The sequence below is a fragment of the Castor canadensis genome, chromosome 7, assembly GCF_047511655.1.
Source record: "Castor canadensis chromosome 7, mCasCan1.hap1v2, whole genome shotgun sequence".
NCBI classification, from domain to species: Eukaryota; Metazoa; Chordata; class Mammalia; order Rodentia; family Castoridae; genus Castor; species Castor canadensis.
This window is the reverse complement of record NC_133392.1, coordinates 40,936,999-40,954,570: the sequence shown is the minus strand read 5'-3', so window position 1 is coordinate 40,954,570 and position 17,572 is coordinate 40,936,999. Positions and strand designations below refer to the sequence as shown.

General features: G+C 41.0%; 1 protein-coding gene across 1 annotated transcript; it reads left to right on the top strand.

The window, feature by feature from the left end:
- The first annotated feature begins 1,178 nt into the window (after positions 1 to 1,178).
- Positions 1,179 to 7,849, top strand: Ifit2 (interferon induced protein with tetratricopeptide repeats 2). The gene is made up of 2 exons (XM_074078806.1): positions 1,179 to 1,323; positions 5,064 to 7,849. The coding sequence occupies exons 1-2, from the start codon at positions 1,310 to 1,312 to the stop codon at positions 6,397 to 6,399; spliced, it is 1,350 nt and encodes a 449-aa protein (XP_073934907.1). The 5' UTR covers positions 1,179 to 1,309; the 3' UTR covers positions 6,400 to 7,849.
- The last annotated feature ends 9,723 nt before the right edge of the window (positions 7,850 to 17,572 follow it).

The window sequence follows — 17,572 nt, the reverse complement described above, 5'->3', positions numbered from 1 at the left end:
ATTCAAGACAGGTCTTCTCCACCCAGTTTGCTGACACATGCCATTGTCTGTAGACACAATGTCTCTAGCCACAGCCGGAAGTATACTTTAGCAATTTTCAAGGTGTCTCTCAATCCAGTAAAGTTGACAACAGGATTAACCAACACAGGTATGGATAGGGAAAAAGGGAAAGAAAAGGTATTTCTCTGTCATCTTAATCCTCTGTGACTGCACATTGTGATGTACCAGTGCTGAAAGCTAAGTTGTCACACAGGGATTTACATATTTTGGGGCCCAGAGGAGCCCAGACATGTAGAGAAGTTAAGGAATGTTTGGCTTAGCTTACCAATCATGATGAATTCTGGGATACCAAATGATCTAAAGATATGGAAAAACCAAACATCAAGTAGCATAATGAAACCCACTAAAACTGTTTAAAAGGAGGTAGGGGGATAGGAAACAGTAATAGAGGGGTGAATTTGATAAAAGTATGCTACATGCAAGTATGGAAATACTACAATGAAACACCTTTGTGTTCACAATTAATTTATGCTAATAAAAGGTTTCTCTCTGGTCTCTTTGGTAGATGATTTTAATCATGATAAAAGCTACCATCTAATTTTTCCATGCCAGGCACTATTCTAAGGACATTTTATATATCCAATCATTTAGCCCTCCCATCACCACTATGAATGGGTAGCAGTATCTCTCCCCGTTTACAACAGAAGAAACTATAGCAGAGACATTTAATAAGTTCTTCAGAAAGCCACAACATATAAATGCAGTCTGATTTCAAATGCAGAATGACTGATATCGGCACACAAGCTTCAAATCATGTGTTCATAGATTCAACAACACCGTTTGAATCCCTGACATACTAGGCAAACCGCACAAATCATTGCAAAGACTGGAGCTTCAGCAGTGAGTTAAAGAGACTAAAAGTTCCCGCCCTGGGGGAGTTGGCTGCTCCTGATAGTGACCTGCAGGGCACAAGGGTAATGAGGATGAGGGTAGATTTACAGGGGAACAATGAGTTAGGGTGCCTTGTAAATGGGTTAAACCACCTTGATGTCACAATGCACTCTGTCTACAGCACAGCCTTGTTCCCTGAAGGCCTTGGTTCTTATTCAAGATTCATTTTTCTTAGAGTCCTAGCAATCTCACCTTTCAGTTTCAGTTCCTCTTTTGTAAAGCCAACTTCAGAGAAACAGAAAAGGAAAGTAGCTGCTGCTGTTATATATAGATCGGCAGTATTTGCCAGAGGCAGAGGAGGAATATTTCTGAAGAGCACAGCAGAGTGACTGAGCCCTTCCAGCACAGCTGAGACTGCATGTCAATCATGAGGTGAAAACTCTCACTTTACTGTCTGTGTTGATTATGTAGAATCAATCTTGTAGTATTCAAGTCCTAAGTGCCCCTGCTCCTGAGCAAGGCCAGCTCTGTTCTATTTGTTATAGCCTTAATAGGCTGCTGCCTCTGTGTTTGTAAAGCTGTCTATTGATATATCTTTCTGTTTTATTCCGAGTTCACTGTCCAAGCCCTAATGGCCCCTCTCCAGATCTGCAGGGCGGAGGGGGTGGGGGGAGTTGAGAGCTGAGGTCAGATAGAAGAGGCAGAGAGGAATGTTTAACCTTTGGAGGAGAGGGGCTCCTATAAACTGCCTCTCCTTTGTTTCTTACTTGAAACTTTAAGTTGAGGGTTTTCATAAAAGTATTACTTGACAAAAATTTTCTTTGCAGCAGATTTCTTTTCTTTAGTGTTAAATTGTACTCAGAATACCAGTCTTACTTCTTGCTAAAGTGAATTTTACTTTCAGTGACCTTGGTCAGCTCAGGATTGTTAACTAAACAAAGCTAGTAAGCAAATAGGAGGGATCAGCTTCCCTGGTTTTCCCCGTGGAAATAAAAAGTGACGTTCAAGCAGTGAGATTGGATGTTTTTTCAATAGCTGTTGAAAGTGTTTGCATAGCACATTTGTTGCATGTCTCCATCATGCAAATGCACAACTGACTATTCGTTATACATGGTGGAGATAAGCCCTTATTCTCTGTTTCTTTGATACAGTGAGGAAGGACCTAAGGAGCTCTCAGGCTTAGGGGACTCTTCCTGAACCCTCACTAAGAAGAAGATTGAGCATGGGATTTCAGGGGAAGCTACTGTCATTAGGATGGCAGATACCAAGCCAGGCACTCTCCTACCCCTCCCCCTGGAGTTAGTTGTCAGGATCTGATTTTTGCTAAGACCTTCATGGGACTTTAAAGTAAGGAGGGTCCTTCCCAGAAACCCCTGCCCATTTTCCTTCATATTGTTTATTCTAGGTGATAGTTAAGACTCCACTTGTTGCAAGAAATAGAAATTAGCTGGATCTGCCTTAAAGTTTCTGGAACATCTCACAAGACCCAGTAGCAGGACTGTAGTGACCCCAAGAAGCCTAAAACAAGAGACTGGGAAGCATTGGGGACTCAGACCCTGTGACTTCTCCATGTGCATTTAGAGCACATTCTGTGTAACATGCATTGTACAAGGGGTGACCCTGCGTTAGGGGAACAGTGGAATCTGTGATCAGAAGACTTCCAAATTCTTTGTGCCCCACAGGAAGAATCCATGGCAGGACACATGGGTGTAAATGGAGTTTATTAAATGTTAGGGAAGGGAAATACAAAAGAAAGCTTGGTGGGGTCCAGGTGGAATCCGGAGGCAGAGAGAGGATGTTTCTCTTCTCCAGGTGCTTTTAAAGCCTATGCTAACCTATGGGAAGGGACAAATCTGGTGATTTCCATCCAAAAATCAATGAGTGGGGAGGGGTATGGGCATTGCCTTTGAGCCAGGGGGAGGAGCTGGGCAGACTGCCTTATACAACTATGTTAATTCTCAGGTGCCCCACTCATAGGGAGGACATTCTCATTCTTTCTAACTTATTGTAATGAAAATGGAGCTCTTAAGGTGAGTGGGGGGGTCTCAGTCCCAAATTTTCCCTAATTCTAACCTGCCTCACCTGCAGAACATGGCCGCCCATGCACCCCCATATGCACAGCACTCCTGCCAACACATGAAGTCTGGCTCCAGCTCTTCACTCCCTCTCAGTTCACTTTCCAGTCTGGTTCAATCCTGACCCAATCAAAATGTGTGGAGTTGGGTAATGAGTGTGATATGAAAAGTAAAAGAGAGGGGCAAGTGTATAGGGGAATAGTTTTCATCTGGAGGTATATGTCAACATGATCTACAACGCTTCCTGTGACTTGTATATGTCAGTATTCATAATTTTTAGATTATCATATAACTTCTGATAAAAGGGCTGCCTTATAGGTACCATGAAAAAATTTAAGTGAGAAAAAGCAACATCTCAGGGACTCCAATGGATAGGTTTTGTCATTCTGTGTTCCTGGCTTGTTTGTTGCTTATTTCTTCATTTATTTTGAGGACAACACTGAAGGGAATCTTCAAGGGAATGGAAAACCTTCTAAGAAGAGTCACAAGGATACCCTAAAGGAAAAAGAGCTATTCCCAATGACAAAAGGAGCCAGCTGCCTGGGAGCCTCCCCTGTAGCCATGCCTCTTATGCCTGTTCTGAAAGGAAAACCAGGACAGAAGAAAACAGTATCGATAGAAAACTGAAACAAAAAGTGCAGAATTTTTAACAGTTCTGCTCAATGAGACATGTTAAACATAGAAATCACCAGTCTAAGAAGTAGAAGTGAGGCAGAAGGAGAAAAAAGGAGCAACAACAATGAAAAGACTAAATTTTATCCCAAAATAAAAGTTTAAGGATATGCTAACATAGGTAATAAAAGTGATAGAAAGAATGCTACAAAAGCAGGGTTAAAGACTAAAAATTAAGAAGCACTCAGTACCAGTCACTGGTGGCTCATGCCATAAATCCTAGCTACTTGGGAAGCTGAGATTCGGAGGATATGGCTTGAAGCTAACCTGGGCAAACAGTTTGGGAGACTCCATCTCCAAAATAACCACAGGAAAGCAGATTGGAGGTGTGGCTCAAGGGGTTGAGCACCTGCTTTGCAAGTGCAAAGCCTTGAGTACAAACCTCAGTCACACACCCCCAAAAAATGACCCAAAATAAGATTTAAATGGTTATAATATAATAACTGAATGACAAAAATAAGAGTGTACCATGTTAAAATAATAAAGAAAAGCAACAACAATTAGACAAAAAAATCAAAAAGTTTACATAGACAAAAATCCATTAGTGATATAAAATAAGCTGAAATACTTAGCAGAAATACGAGTTCTTTTAAGGAAAAGGATGGAAGTAAGAAAATATAAACTAGGCCAGGTACAATGACTCATACTTATAATCCCAGACACTCAGAACGTGGAGTTCTAAAGGATTGCAAGCAAGACTGAATCTCAACAAACAAGCTGAGCATGGTGCTGTGCACCTTGATCTCAGCTAAGGAGAAGGTGTAGGTAAGAAGATCATAATCTGGGGCCAGACCAGGCAAAAAATGGGAGATCCTATCTGGAAAAAAAATCATAAGGAAAATGCTACAGGGGGCATAGAGCACAAAGTAGGCCTGAGGCATGAGTTCAAAACCCAGTACACCAAAGAATATAGAAGATAAAGTGGAGTTGAATTGCAGAAGCATGACAGGTAAAGTAAAATACACACAATGAAATATTAAGCAAATAGAAAAGTATAAAGCAAAGATTTACTAAATACAAAAGTAAATAACAGGACAACAGGCAATTAATTGCTAAATACTTCTTTAAGAGCTCATTAACTAAAGCAAGCCTCTGCAGAATCATTCCCACAGGTTTGACCTCTCTGGGAGACATACAAGCCAGAGGACCTGAGCTGCCTGACACAATCCACCTATTCAGGAAACCTAAGCTCAGGCTCTGAGTGACCATCTCCCTCTCACTAATACTTCTGCTTTCCAAAGTCACCAAACTCTTGCTTCCCTGTGCAGGAAGTGACACGTGTGTCAAAACATTGGAAGCAAGATACAGAAAGTTTGTTCTTTTGTGATTTAGAAGGAAAAGAGTCTTATTTGCTGTGATCCTGTTTCTTGACATACAGATCTGTGCTGTGTCACAAAGTGTCCATCTTTCTTTTTTTCCCTACAGCGAGAATACTAAGAAATTTTTGGAGAGCAGCCTACAGCAACTAAAATGCCATTTCACCTGGAACCTGATGGAGGGAGAACAGTCCTTGGACGAGTTTGAGAACAGAGTGTTGAACAAGTGTGAGCTTCAGAACAGTGAGTTTAAAGCCACCATGTGCAACATACAGGCCTACATCAAGCACCACCGAGGGCAAAACGAGGCGGCCCTGGAATGCTTACAGCAAGCTGAAGAGCTAATCCAGAGACAGCACGCTGGCCAGGCAGAAATCAGAAGTCTGGTGACCTGGGGAAACTATGCCTGGGTCTACTATCACATGGGCCGGCTCTCAGAAGCTCAGATTTATGTGGACAAAGTGAAAGAGGTCTGTGCCAAGTGTTCCAGTCCCTATAGAATTGAGAGTCCTGAACTTGACTGTGAGGAAGGGTGGACACGGCTAAAGTGCACAAAACGGCAAAATGAAAGGGGGAAGGTGTGTTTTGAGAAGGCTCTGGAAAAGGACCCAAAGAACCCAGAATTCTTCACTGGATGGGCCATAGAAAACTACCGTCTGGATCGCTGGCCAGCATCTCAGAACCCCATCGATGCTCTGAGGACAGCCATTGAGTTGAATCCTGACAACCAGTATATGAAGGTCCTCTTGGCTCTGAAACTTCAAAAACTGAATGAAGAAGATGAGGAAAGCGAAGGAGACAGGCTAGTGGAGGAAGCCTTAAGGGAGGCTGAAGGTGCAACAGATGTGCTGTGCAGTGCAGCAAAGTTTTATCGAAATAAGCGTGCTGTGGACAAAAGTATCGATCTGCTTAGAGAGGCGTTAAAAAGCATGCCAGACAATGCCTACTTGCATTACCATATTGGGTGCTGCTATCGGTCCAAAGTCCAACGAATGCTGAGTATGAGAGACAGGGGAATGAATGGGAAAAGTGAGTTCCTGGAATTAACGCAACAGGCTGTGCACCATTTAAAGAGAGCTGATGAGATCAATGGCAATCTCTTGAATGTCTGTAGTCATCTTGCTGGTATTTTTTCTATGGTAGGCCAGTATGAAGAAGCAGAGTTTTACTTCCAGAAAGAACTCAGCAAGGAACATGCACCCATAGCTAAACAACTGCTCCATCTGCGCTATGGCAATTTTCAACTGTATCAAATGAAATTGGAAGACAAGGCCATCCAGCAGTTTAAAGAGGGTGTGAAAATAAACCAGGAATCAAAGGAGAAAGAAAAGATGAAAAGCAAATTGCAAAGAATTGCCCAAGGGCGGCTTTCTAAAAATGAAGCCGATTCTGAAGCTTTGCATCTCTTGGCATTTCTTCAGGAGTTGAATGGTGGAGAAATGTAGCAAGTAGATGCTGACACTGAGAGGGATGTAAGCACAGGAAGCTGTGTCCCTCTGGCATCTTTAGATGAGACAGGAAATGAAGAATAGGGATGCACTGCCCACAAAGACACTCCCTGATGGGACTGGTCACTCTTCATAATTTTTAACTATTGGAATGGTATAAACACAGACTAAGACATTGGCCATTGCACTGAATCAGGGTTAGGGAGACCTTGCCACGCCAGATGTAAGCACCTGAGTGGCTGGATCATGGGGCATTTTGGGAGACGGAACAGATGGGCACAGATCCTTGGGTGTGGTTTGCAAGGTGACTTTTCTTCAGTCCATAGAACAATGCATTGGGATTTTTTCTGTGTTTATGTAAAGCAGTCAGTTTCCTTACATCTGTAATGTTTTTCCATCCTTGGATCATTTTAGATTTTGCACAGTTTGGTCTTGCAGGACTATAATGTGTTGTGTTCATTAAAGAGCAGAGGGAACAAAGGCTAGATAGAGCTTTGTATTCTTTCTCTCTCTCCCCCACCCCTCCCCACCTCTTTCCTCTCTTTCTCTGTCAATCCTTAATCTACAATGCTCCATACAACATGAATTCAATTGCCCCATTAACTGAGGTAGCAACATGTTTGAAGAAGAGAACAGAAATCAGGTGAAATCTTGACGGAACAGACAGGAGGAACCAATGGACTCTGTGCAATCTTTCAGGAGGCAGGACGGGAGACTTTCCCTCCATCTGCTGTAATTGTAGTACCACAGGAAAATAAAGAAGGGAATTTTGTAAAATATGCTAGCAACCAACATACATATTTCATTAAATCCTGTGTGTGGAAAACCTAATAAGGACAGGCAAAGAGAAAGAAAAAGGTATAGAAATGGAAAGCTGAATTTTTGTAGATTACACTCACATGAAAATCTTTTCACTTGTTAAGATGTCCCACATTTTTTGAATAATTTTAAGAGATTTCGTTATATGCATATAATGTACTTTGATCATATTATCCCACATTTCTTTTTAATAGCAAGACTTATTTTCTTCAAAAGTGCTTTGAAGCTCTCATGTCTGAGATGATAGCAAGGCAGCTGAATGGGAAAACTGCTTGGTGACAAGGGTCTAGTGGACAGTCTAGGAAATGACATTGATAATGATGGGTGTTATTTCCCTCATTAGAACTGTTCCATATTTGGTGATAGAATAACTTCTTTGATGCCTCAGAGACAACAGAAAATGAATGGTCTGATTGTGGTGATTGGAATTTTCTAGGTAGAAGTTGCTTGGACTAGGTATATAGGTTGGTATGAACCAAAGTAGACTCCATTGGCACAGCATGAAACCATCTGCCACTCTCTGGGTTGGAAAACGTTTGTCTATTGGCATTGATTTAGATGTGCATATATACCAGTATATTAATAAATAATTATAATGTATATAATTCAATAAAAATACAACTACTGTAACAAAGTTTCATGTTATTTTCTGTATTAAAAATAGTGTTATAAGCCTAAAGCTGGTGGCTGACACCTGTAATCTATGCTACATGGGAGGATGAGATCTGAAGAATCAGTGTTTTGGCTTGCCAGGGTGAAAAATTTCCTGAGACCCCAGATCAACAGAAAAATCTGGACATGTGCCATGTTCCTGTCATCTCAGCTATGGTGAGAAGCCTAAAATAAGAGAATCACAATGCAGGCTGGCTTGAGCAAAAAATGAGATCCCATGTCAAAAATAACCAGAGCTAAAAGGTTTGAGTCAAGGGTAGAGCACATGCCTACCAAACAGGATACCCAGAGTTCAAACTCCACTACCATCTTTAAAAAAATCTTTTGAGGTCATCAGAACACACTGATTGAATTCATGGAAAAAGTCATAACTTTCATTATTAAATGACTTACTTACTATAATAGCATCAAAAGCATTTCCAATTTATCTTAAATTTTACTGTACCTTAAGTCTTTTAGAATTAAGTACTGACATGTGAAATGTTACGGTGAGTATGAACGGGCCTCAAATAATCTAGGGTAGTTAATACCATAACTTGTGTTTACACTTGCCACCAGTTGCAAAAGGCCCCTTGTGCACAAACGCTGTGCCCTCCCCCACTCTTGACACTGGGGTGTTGTTGCCCTTTTCTGTTAAACCTTTCTTTTAGTCACATTCTCTCTCTTTGCCCTCTATTTTGAAAAATGAGTAAGTGCTGTTGGTTCTGTTTTCTGCACTGTCTTGGAGGCAATCCAATGCTCATTAGAGAATTTTCCCAATTGGGTAAAGAATAGAAAGAAGCAAGGAGCCCTGAAATCTTTCATGGTTTTTCCAGAGGCCTTTGGTGGAAAGTAGAAATCAGAAGAGTGGCAACGAGAAATTCATTTCATAGGATAAGTGTACATTCCAGAGGAAAATCTACCTCTCTTTACCCGAGTAACCTATTGGATTGAGTACCTAGAAAAGAAAGCCAGGACAGCTCTGAATGAAAGGGAAGATGGGTGGGTGCAATGGCCTGGAATGAGAATCACTGATACCTGTGTGTGCTAAAAAATCAGGTATATGTAAACTTGTCCTTGCATATCATGCCACCAAACCTGTGTTGGAACCAGGATCTAGAGAGGGCAAAGGTAGGGAAGAAATAAATGACTATTACAACTAATATTTATTTAAGGAGATAAAGCTAACAAATAATTGGAAACAATAAGGAAATTTATATATGTAGTTCATGTTTTTGAAATTCCACTACGTGGGGATCACAACTGAAGGCACATTAATTGGTCATGATTGATAAATCCCAGTCCAATTGCACCATGTACTGACCAAGGTAAATGGCAAGTCCCCATCAGCACTCTCCTAGGTGGTGATAAACAACTGTCAGAACTACCTGACTGTGAGAGGATCCAAAATGGCAACTGGGACACAGATGCAGACTGCATGAGCTCTGTGAATCAGGGACCTTGCTGAGACACTGGAGACAAACTTGGCTGAGGTAAAGCACCAGGGAGAGCTGAAATTTCAGCACCCTGAACTCCTAGCCTGTGGAATTCTTCTCCATGCCACAGTACACTGAAAGAGCAGGTGGGCTGCCACCCGCATAATGCCACTGTCAGAAGCCTGCCAGCCCACTGGGCCTCCACCTCACACAGCAGCCAAACTGCTGTGCGCTGGCACACAGAACAGCCAGGCCATTGCTTGCCACCCTGCCAGACTTCCACCCCGTGGGCCCATGGGTCCACCGCCTCACGGGTGCACCAGGCCTCCGCCCTGCAGAACAGTCAGGCTGCTGCTGGCCAGATCACAGGCTGCCACCCTGCAGGCCTGCCAGGTGGCTGCCTGCTAGCCTGCCAAGTCACCACCCCACAGGTGTGCCAGGCCTCTGCCCTGCAGAAAAGCCAGGCTGCTGCTCACCAGACCACCATGCCTCTGACCCACAGGCCCAATGGGCTGCCACCTGCCAGCTGGACCACTGGTACACTGGCTGTTGCATGAAACAGGAGGGCTCCAACACCACCAGACACCAGCTCAAAACCTGCCTAGGAGACGCAGACAAACAGGACTGGATGCTAAAGGAGTAACACCAGAACTACTGAGACTGAAAGTCTACAGTTCCTGAACCAGGAGTTTTTTTTCTTTTTCTCTTTTCTTTAAGTGTTTGTTTGTCTTGTTTGCTGTTCAATTGTCCACCACATCTCCCTGCTGATTTTTTTGGTTCTTCTTTTTTTTTTTCTTTTCCTTTTTCTTTTTCTTTTTTCTCTTTTTTTCTTGGTTTTGTTAGTTTTACGATTGTAAGTTAACTAATACTAAATTACACATAGACCAGGGACAGAAACAGTACCAAGTGGAATGATGGGAAGACAAAAAAAGGATGGAAACTATTCTCCCCCCAAAAAATAAATTAGTACAAGATTCAGAGGGAAATGAAGAAAACAGAGACCCAGATCCAGACTCCAACAAAACCAAGATAAACTATACCAAGGAACCCAATGAAGCCCACAAGAACACTCTGAAAGAAGAAATCCTGCAAGTAATAAATGAGAATTTCATAGTGATGATACTAGACATGGTCAACCAAAATGTACAGGAGGCACTCAAGAAATTCCAAGACAACAAAAATAAAAAATATGAGAAAACACAAAAACAAATAAATGAAATCATAGGAGCTCTACATAAACACCAAATTGAAACAGAGAACACCATAAGTTGAAAGATAAATGAATAAAGGAAAAAAATTGACAATATTAAAGAGGAAGTGTCCCATGATATGGAAAACCTCAGAAAAAAAAATGAAACAGAGATACAAAATAAAATGGAAGGCCATTCCAGCAGACTAGAACAAGTGAGAGACAGAATCTCAGAACTTGAAGATGAAATGGTAATTAAAGGAAAACTGAAGAACTATTAGTCAGACAACTCAAGATCTGTGAAAGGAATATGCAAAAACTCATTGACTCCATCAAAAGACCAAACCTGAGAATCACGGGCATTGAAGGAGAAGAGGTGCAAACAAAAGGAATTTGGAATATAGTCAACAAAATAATAACAGATAATTTCCCAAATCTGGAGAAAACTATCCCCATTCAGGTACAGGAAGCCTCCAGGACACCAAACAGACTTAGCCAAAATAGAACTACCCCATGACATATTATCATTAAAACAACAAGCACAGAGAATAGAGAAAGACTATTGAAGGCTGTAAGAGAGAAAACACAAATAACATTCAAAGATAAATCCATCAAAATCACAGCAGATTTCTCAACAGAAACCTTAAAAGCAAGAAGAGCATGGAGTGAGGTACTCTGGGCACTGAATGTGAAAATAACTTCAACCCTAGAGTATTCTAGCAAAACTATCATTCAAAATAGATGGAGCAATAAAAGTCTTCCATGATAAGCAGAAACTAAAACAATACATGACCACCAAGCCACCACTACAAACGATTCTTAAAGGAATGCTGCACACAGAAAATGAAAGCAAACAAAACCATGAAAGGACAGGCAGTACCAAACTACAGGAGAAGAAAAGGCAAGAAAGTAGAGAGTAACATTGATTCAGTTGCACACAATGAAACCCTTAAACAACAAAGATAAATAAATGACAGGAATCACCACATACCTATCAATACTAACACTGAATGTTTTAATGGACTTAATTCCCCCATCAAAAGACACCTTTTGGCAAACTGGATTAAAAAGGAAGATCAAACAATCTGTTGTTTACAGGAGACCCATCTCATCAACAGAAACAAGCACTGGCTTAGGGTGAAAGGCTGGAAGAAGATTTACCAAGCCAATGGTCGCCAAAACAGGCAGAAGTAGCAATACTTATCTTGGACAAAGTAGACTTCAGACTTACATTGATCAAACAAGATAAAAAAGGACATTCCATACTAATAAAAGGGGAAATACACCAAAAGGAAATAACAATTAACCTATATGAACCCAACATCAATGCACCCAATTTCATCAAACATACCCTGAAGGACCTAAAAACATATATAGACTCCAACACAGTGGTAGTTTGAGACTTTAATACCCCCTATCAACAACAGATAGGTCATCCCAACAAAAAATCAATAAAGAAATCCTAGAACTAAATCACACCATAGATCAACTAGACCTAGCTGATGTCTACAGAATATTTCATCCAACTTGTGCACAATATATATTCTTCTCAGCAGTTTATGGAACCTTCTCCAAAATTATCACATCTTAGGGCACAAAGCAAGCCTCAGCAAATATAAGAAAACAGAAATAATCCCATGCATTCTATCCGATCACAATACATTAAAACTAGAAATCAACAACAAAAACAATAATAAAAAACATGCAAACAATTGGAGGCCGACAAACACATTGCTCAATGATCAATGGGTCATTGATGAAATAAAAGAGGAAATTAAAAGTTTCCTGGAAGTTAATGAAAACGAAAACATGACCTACTAGAACCTATGGGACACAGCACAGGCAGTCCTAAGAGGAAAGTTTATAACCATAAGTGCATATATTAAAAGGACAGAAAGATCTCAAATTAATGACCTAATGCTCATCTCAAACTCCAAGAAAAACAAGAACAAGCAAAACCCAAAATAAGTTGAAAGAGAGAAATAATAAAAATAAGGGCTGAAATCAATGAAATAGAAACAAACAAACAAACAAAAAACAAAAACAAAGAATCAATGAAACAAAAAGCTGATTCCTTGAAAAAATAAATAAGATTGACCCCTGGCAAACCTGACTAAAATGAGGAGAGAAAAAACCCAAATCAGTAAAATCAGAAATGCAAAAAAGGACATAACAACAAACACCATGGAAATCCAGGAAATCATCAGAGAATACTTTGATAACCTATATTCTAATAAGTTTGAAAAGTTTGAAGACATGGACAGATTTTGAGATACGTATAAGCATCCAAACCTGAACCAAGCGGACATTAATCACCTGAATAGATCTATAATACAAAATAAAATTGAAGCAGAAATAAAGAGTCTCCCAAAAAAAGAAAAGTCCAGGACTTGATGGATTCTCTGCTGAGTTCAATCAGATGTTTAAAGAAGAACTAATACCAACCCTTCTTAAACTGTTCCACAAAATAGAAAGGCAAGGAACACTACCTAACTCATTTTATGAAGTCATGATTACTCTCATCCCAAAACCAGACAAAGACACCTCCAAAAAGGAGAATTATTGGCCAATTTCCTTAATGAACATCGAAGCAAAAATCATGAATAAAATAATGGCAAACTGAATCCAACAACACATCAGAAATATCATCCAACATGGCCAAGTCAGCTTCATCCCAAGGATGCAAGGGTGGTTCAACATATGCAAATCTATAAATATAATACAGTACATTCATAGAAGCAAAGACAAAAACCACTTCATCATCTCAATAGATGCAGAAAAAGCCTTTGACAAGATCCAATACCACTTCCTGATAAAAGCTCTAAGAAAACTAGGAATAGAAGGAATGTACCTCAACATTGTAAAGGCTATATATGACAAATCTACAGCCAACATCATACTTAATGGTGAAAAATTGAAACCATTTGCCCTAAAATCAGGAATGATACAAGGGTGCCCACTATACATATACAATGGAGAAAAGACATATACAATGCTAAACATATACAATGGAGAAAAGACAGCTTCTTCAACGAATGTTGCTGGGAAAATGGTTATCGGTCTTCAAGAAACTGAAACTAGATTCATGTCTATCACCCTGTACCAGTATCAACTCAAAATAGATCAAAGACCTTAATATAAGACCCAAAACTCTGAAGTTAATACAGAAAGTAGCAGGAAACACTTTGGAAGTAATAGGTATAGGCAAGGACTTCCTCAATAGAATTCCAGCAACTAAGAGAAACAATGGACAAATGGAACTTCATAAAATTAAAAAGCTTCTGCAGAACAAAAAAATGGTCTCTAAACTGAAAAGACCACCCACAAACTGGGAGAAAATATTTGCCAGCTATACATCAGACAAAGGACTGATAACCAGAATATACAGGGAGCTCAAAAAACTAAACTCTCCCAAAATCAATGAACCTACAAAGAAATGGGCAACTGAACTAAACAGAACATTCTCAAACGAAGAAATTCAAATGGCCAAAAAACACATGAAAAAATACTCATCATCTCCAGCCATAAAGGAAATGCAAATCAAAACCACATTAAGATTCCACCTCACCCCTGTTAGAATAGCCATCATCAAAAACACCAACACCAACACCAACAGGTGTTAGTGAGCATGTGGGGGAAAAGGAACCCTCTTACACTGCTGGTGGGAATGCAAGCTAGTGAAACCACTCTGGAAAAAAAATTGGAGGCTTCTTAAAAATCTAAACATAGATCTGCCATATGATCCAGCAATCCCACTCTTAGGGTTATACCCAAAGGAATGCAATACAGGTTACTCCAGAGGCACCTGCACACCCATGTTTATTGCAGCACTATTCACAATAGCCAAGTTATAGAAACAACCAAGATGCCCCACTACTGACGAATGGATCAAGAAAATGTGGTATTCATACACAATGGAATTTTACTCAGCCATGAAGAAGAATGAAATCTTATTATTCTCAAGAAAATGGATGAAACTAGAGAACATCATGCTGAGCGAGGTTGGCCAGGCTCAGAAGACCAAAATTCATATGTTCTCCCTCATATGTGGACTTTAGATCTAGGGCAAATACAGCAATGTTTTTGGACTTAGGTCACCTGACAAGGGGACAGCACATAGGGAAGGACATGCTTTCAATGTGGACAGGCGGGCCACATTAGAAGGAAGTGCCCCTGGAGAAAGCCACCTCCAGGACCCTGCCCCATTTGTCAGGGAAAATATTGGAAGGCACACTGTTCCCAGTTCCCAGGGTAACTGAGGCCAGAGCCTCCCACACAGTGACAGTCCCAGGTCCTTCCATACAGGCTCCTGTGACTACCATAAAAGCAGGGGAGCCCTGGGTTTTACTCACTATCAAAAGCACATGTCAGCCTCTATCAATACTGGACCAGCATCTCAGCTATTTCTTTCTCTCCTGGACCCAGGTCCTCCAAGAAAATTACTGTTCAAGGCATATTAGGCCAGCCTCTAGAGTGTTATTTCACTCAACCTTTAGCCTGCTCCTCGGGAGATTTCCATTTTTGTCACTCCTTTTTTATTGTCCCAGAAACCCCTAATCTCCTGCTAGGGTAAGACCTTCTATCTAAATTGGGGGTACAGCTCCTTTTATCCCCAGTAGAGTACTTCTGCTTGTCCCTAATAGAGGAACAAGTGGACCCCACAGTGTGGGCAGATAGACACACCATGGGATGGGCATGAACAGTTGTCCCAGTCCTGATTCATCTCAAGGACCCTTCCTGGTTTCCCCATCAAAAACAATATTCTTTAAAGCCAGAAGTTAAGGAGGGGCTAATTCCCATAATCAAAAACTTAAAGAGACAGGGACTGGTAATAGAATGCTACAGCCCATATAATACTCCTATTCTCAGTGTCAGGAAGGGACCTAACAAATGGAGGCTAGTCCAGGATCTCCACCTGATCGATGAAGTAGTATGCCTCTCCACCTTGTAGTTCTATGTTCCTATATGCTTTTAGCTCAAATACTTCAGGTACTGTTTACTACTCTGTCCTGGATTTAAAGGATGCCATCTTTTCCATTCCCTTACGTCCTAAATGTCAACCTATCTTTGCCTTTGGGGACCCCACAAAATAGTCTGGACTGGTCACCTTCACTGTTCTCTCCTAGGGAGAGCCCCCACCTCTTTGGGTTGGCTTTAACCCAAGACTCGGCAGAGTAGCAATATCCACAAGCTACTCTGCTACATTATGCAGATGCCTTCCTGCTCTGTGGACCAAATGAGCTCTCATTTCTTGAGCCACTGAATCCTTACTAAACTTCTTAGCAGATAGCGGGTATAAAATCTCTAAAGGAAAAGCCCAATTGTGTAAGTCTAGTGTTACATATTTAGATCTTGTCCTAGAGAAAGAAATGAGGAACTTACGAAAAGATAGAATCCATCCAGTCTTGATGTTTCCTCTACTTAAAACTCTAAAGCAATTGATGGCCTTTTTGGGGGTCACAGGATACTGTATAATTTGGATCCTGGGATATGCACACCTAGACAGGCCCTTATATCAAATCCTTAAGGAAGCACAGAAGGATACCCAACCCTTTATTGAATGGGATGACAAGTCAGAAAATGCATTCCACGCATTAGAAAAAGGCCCTTATGACAGCTCCAACCCTGAATCTCCCAGTACGGACAAGTTTCAATTATATGTCTGTGAAAAGGGAGGACTGGCCTTGGGAATTGTGACTCAGCTCCAGGGTAAAACTCCCTAACCAGTAGGCTACTTAAGCAAAGAGTTAGATCAGGTAGCCAAGGGATGGCCAGGATGCCTTGGAGCAGTGGCTGCAGTAAGCCTTCTAGTGCCTGAAGCTCAAAATATATCCTAAACTGCCCCCTAATGATTTATACCCCACATGACCTAGGGAAAATTTTAAACTCAAAAGGAGAACTTTGGCTATCTGACAACTATTTACTTGAATACCAGGCACAGCTTCTGGGAAGGACAGAAATATCTTCAAGGACCTGTCAGAGCCTAAATCCTGCATCCCTTCTACCAGAGGAAGAGGGAAATCCAGAACACTCATGTAAGGAAGTACTTTTGAAAAATTATGCTGCCCAACCTGACTTAACTGATCAACTCTTTAAAAACCAGATCTAGAATTATACCCTGATGGCAGTTCCTTTGTCAAGAATGGTGTCAGACATGCAGGGTTTGCAGTTGTAACAGAATTTGACATCCTCAAATCAGGTCCTCTTCCTCCTAGTACAAGTGCTCAATTGGCAGAATTAGTGGGCCTAACAGAAGCCCAGAGACTGTCAAAAGAACAGAGAGTCAACATCTATACAGATTCTAAGTGTGCCTTCCTGATCCTGCATGCTCATGCAGTCATTTGGAAGGAAAGGTAATGCTAACTACAACAAGCTCTCCCATTAGACATGTTCATGATCATGTAACTGAAAAAATCCTAACCAAAGTAGTAGAGAGTGCCTCATACTATATAGGCCTTGCCATTAAAGACATACAAAGGTCTTTGTCATCCCTTGCCTGTATGGTCACGGACCACTGTCTGGCCCTAGATTTTCTTTTGGCTAAACAAGGAGGGGTTTGTTCCATGTCCAATACTTCCTGTTGCACTTATATAAACACTTCAGACATTGTAGAAGAATGTGCTGATTATATTCTCCAACAGGCTAAAGGGCTCCAGGAACAATCTCTTGAAACTCAGGTTTCTACACAGGTATGGGACCAAATAAAATCCTGGCTCCCCTCCAGGACTTGATTTTTACCCTTTCTGGGGCCTATAGTTGCTATTATTTTCTTGCTTGTGTTTGAGCCTTGCATTTTAAACTTACTTGTCAAGTTTGTTTCTTCGTGTCTAATATTCATCAAACTACATATGCCCCTGATGGACATGAAAATGACCGACTATAGCAGTCCCTTTGACAACCCTTCTCATAGTCATCCCTGATGCTGTGGGCCCCTTCATCACCTCCCGTCAGCAGGAATCAGTTACTGAATAGACTTGGTCATCCCTATTCCTAACAGCAGTTAGGATGGTCACTGAGAGGGGGGACTTGAAAGATTGACTGCAGGAGGTCAAGGAGACACTTGTCTTCCCCAGGA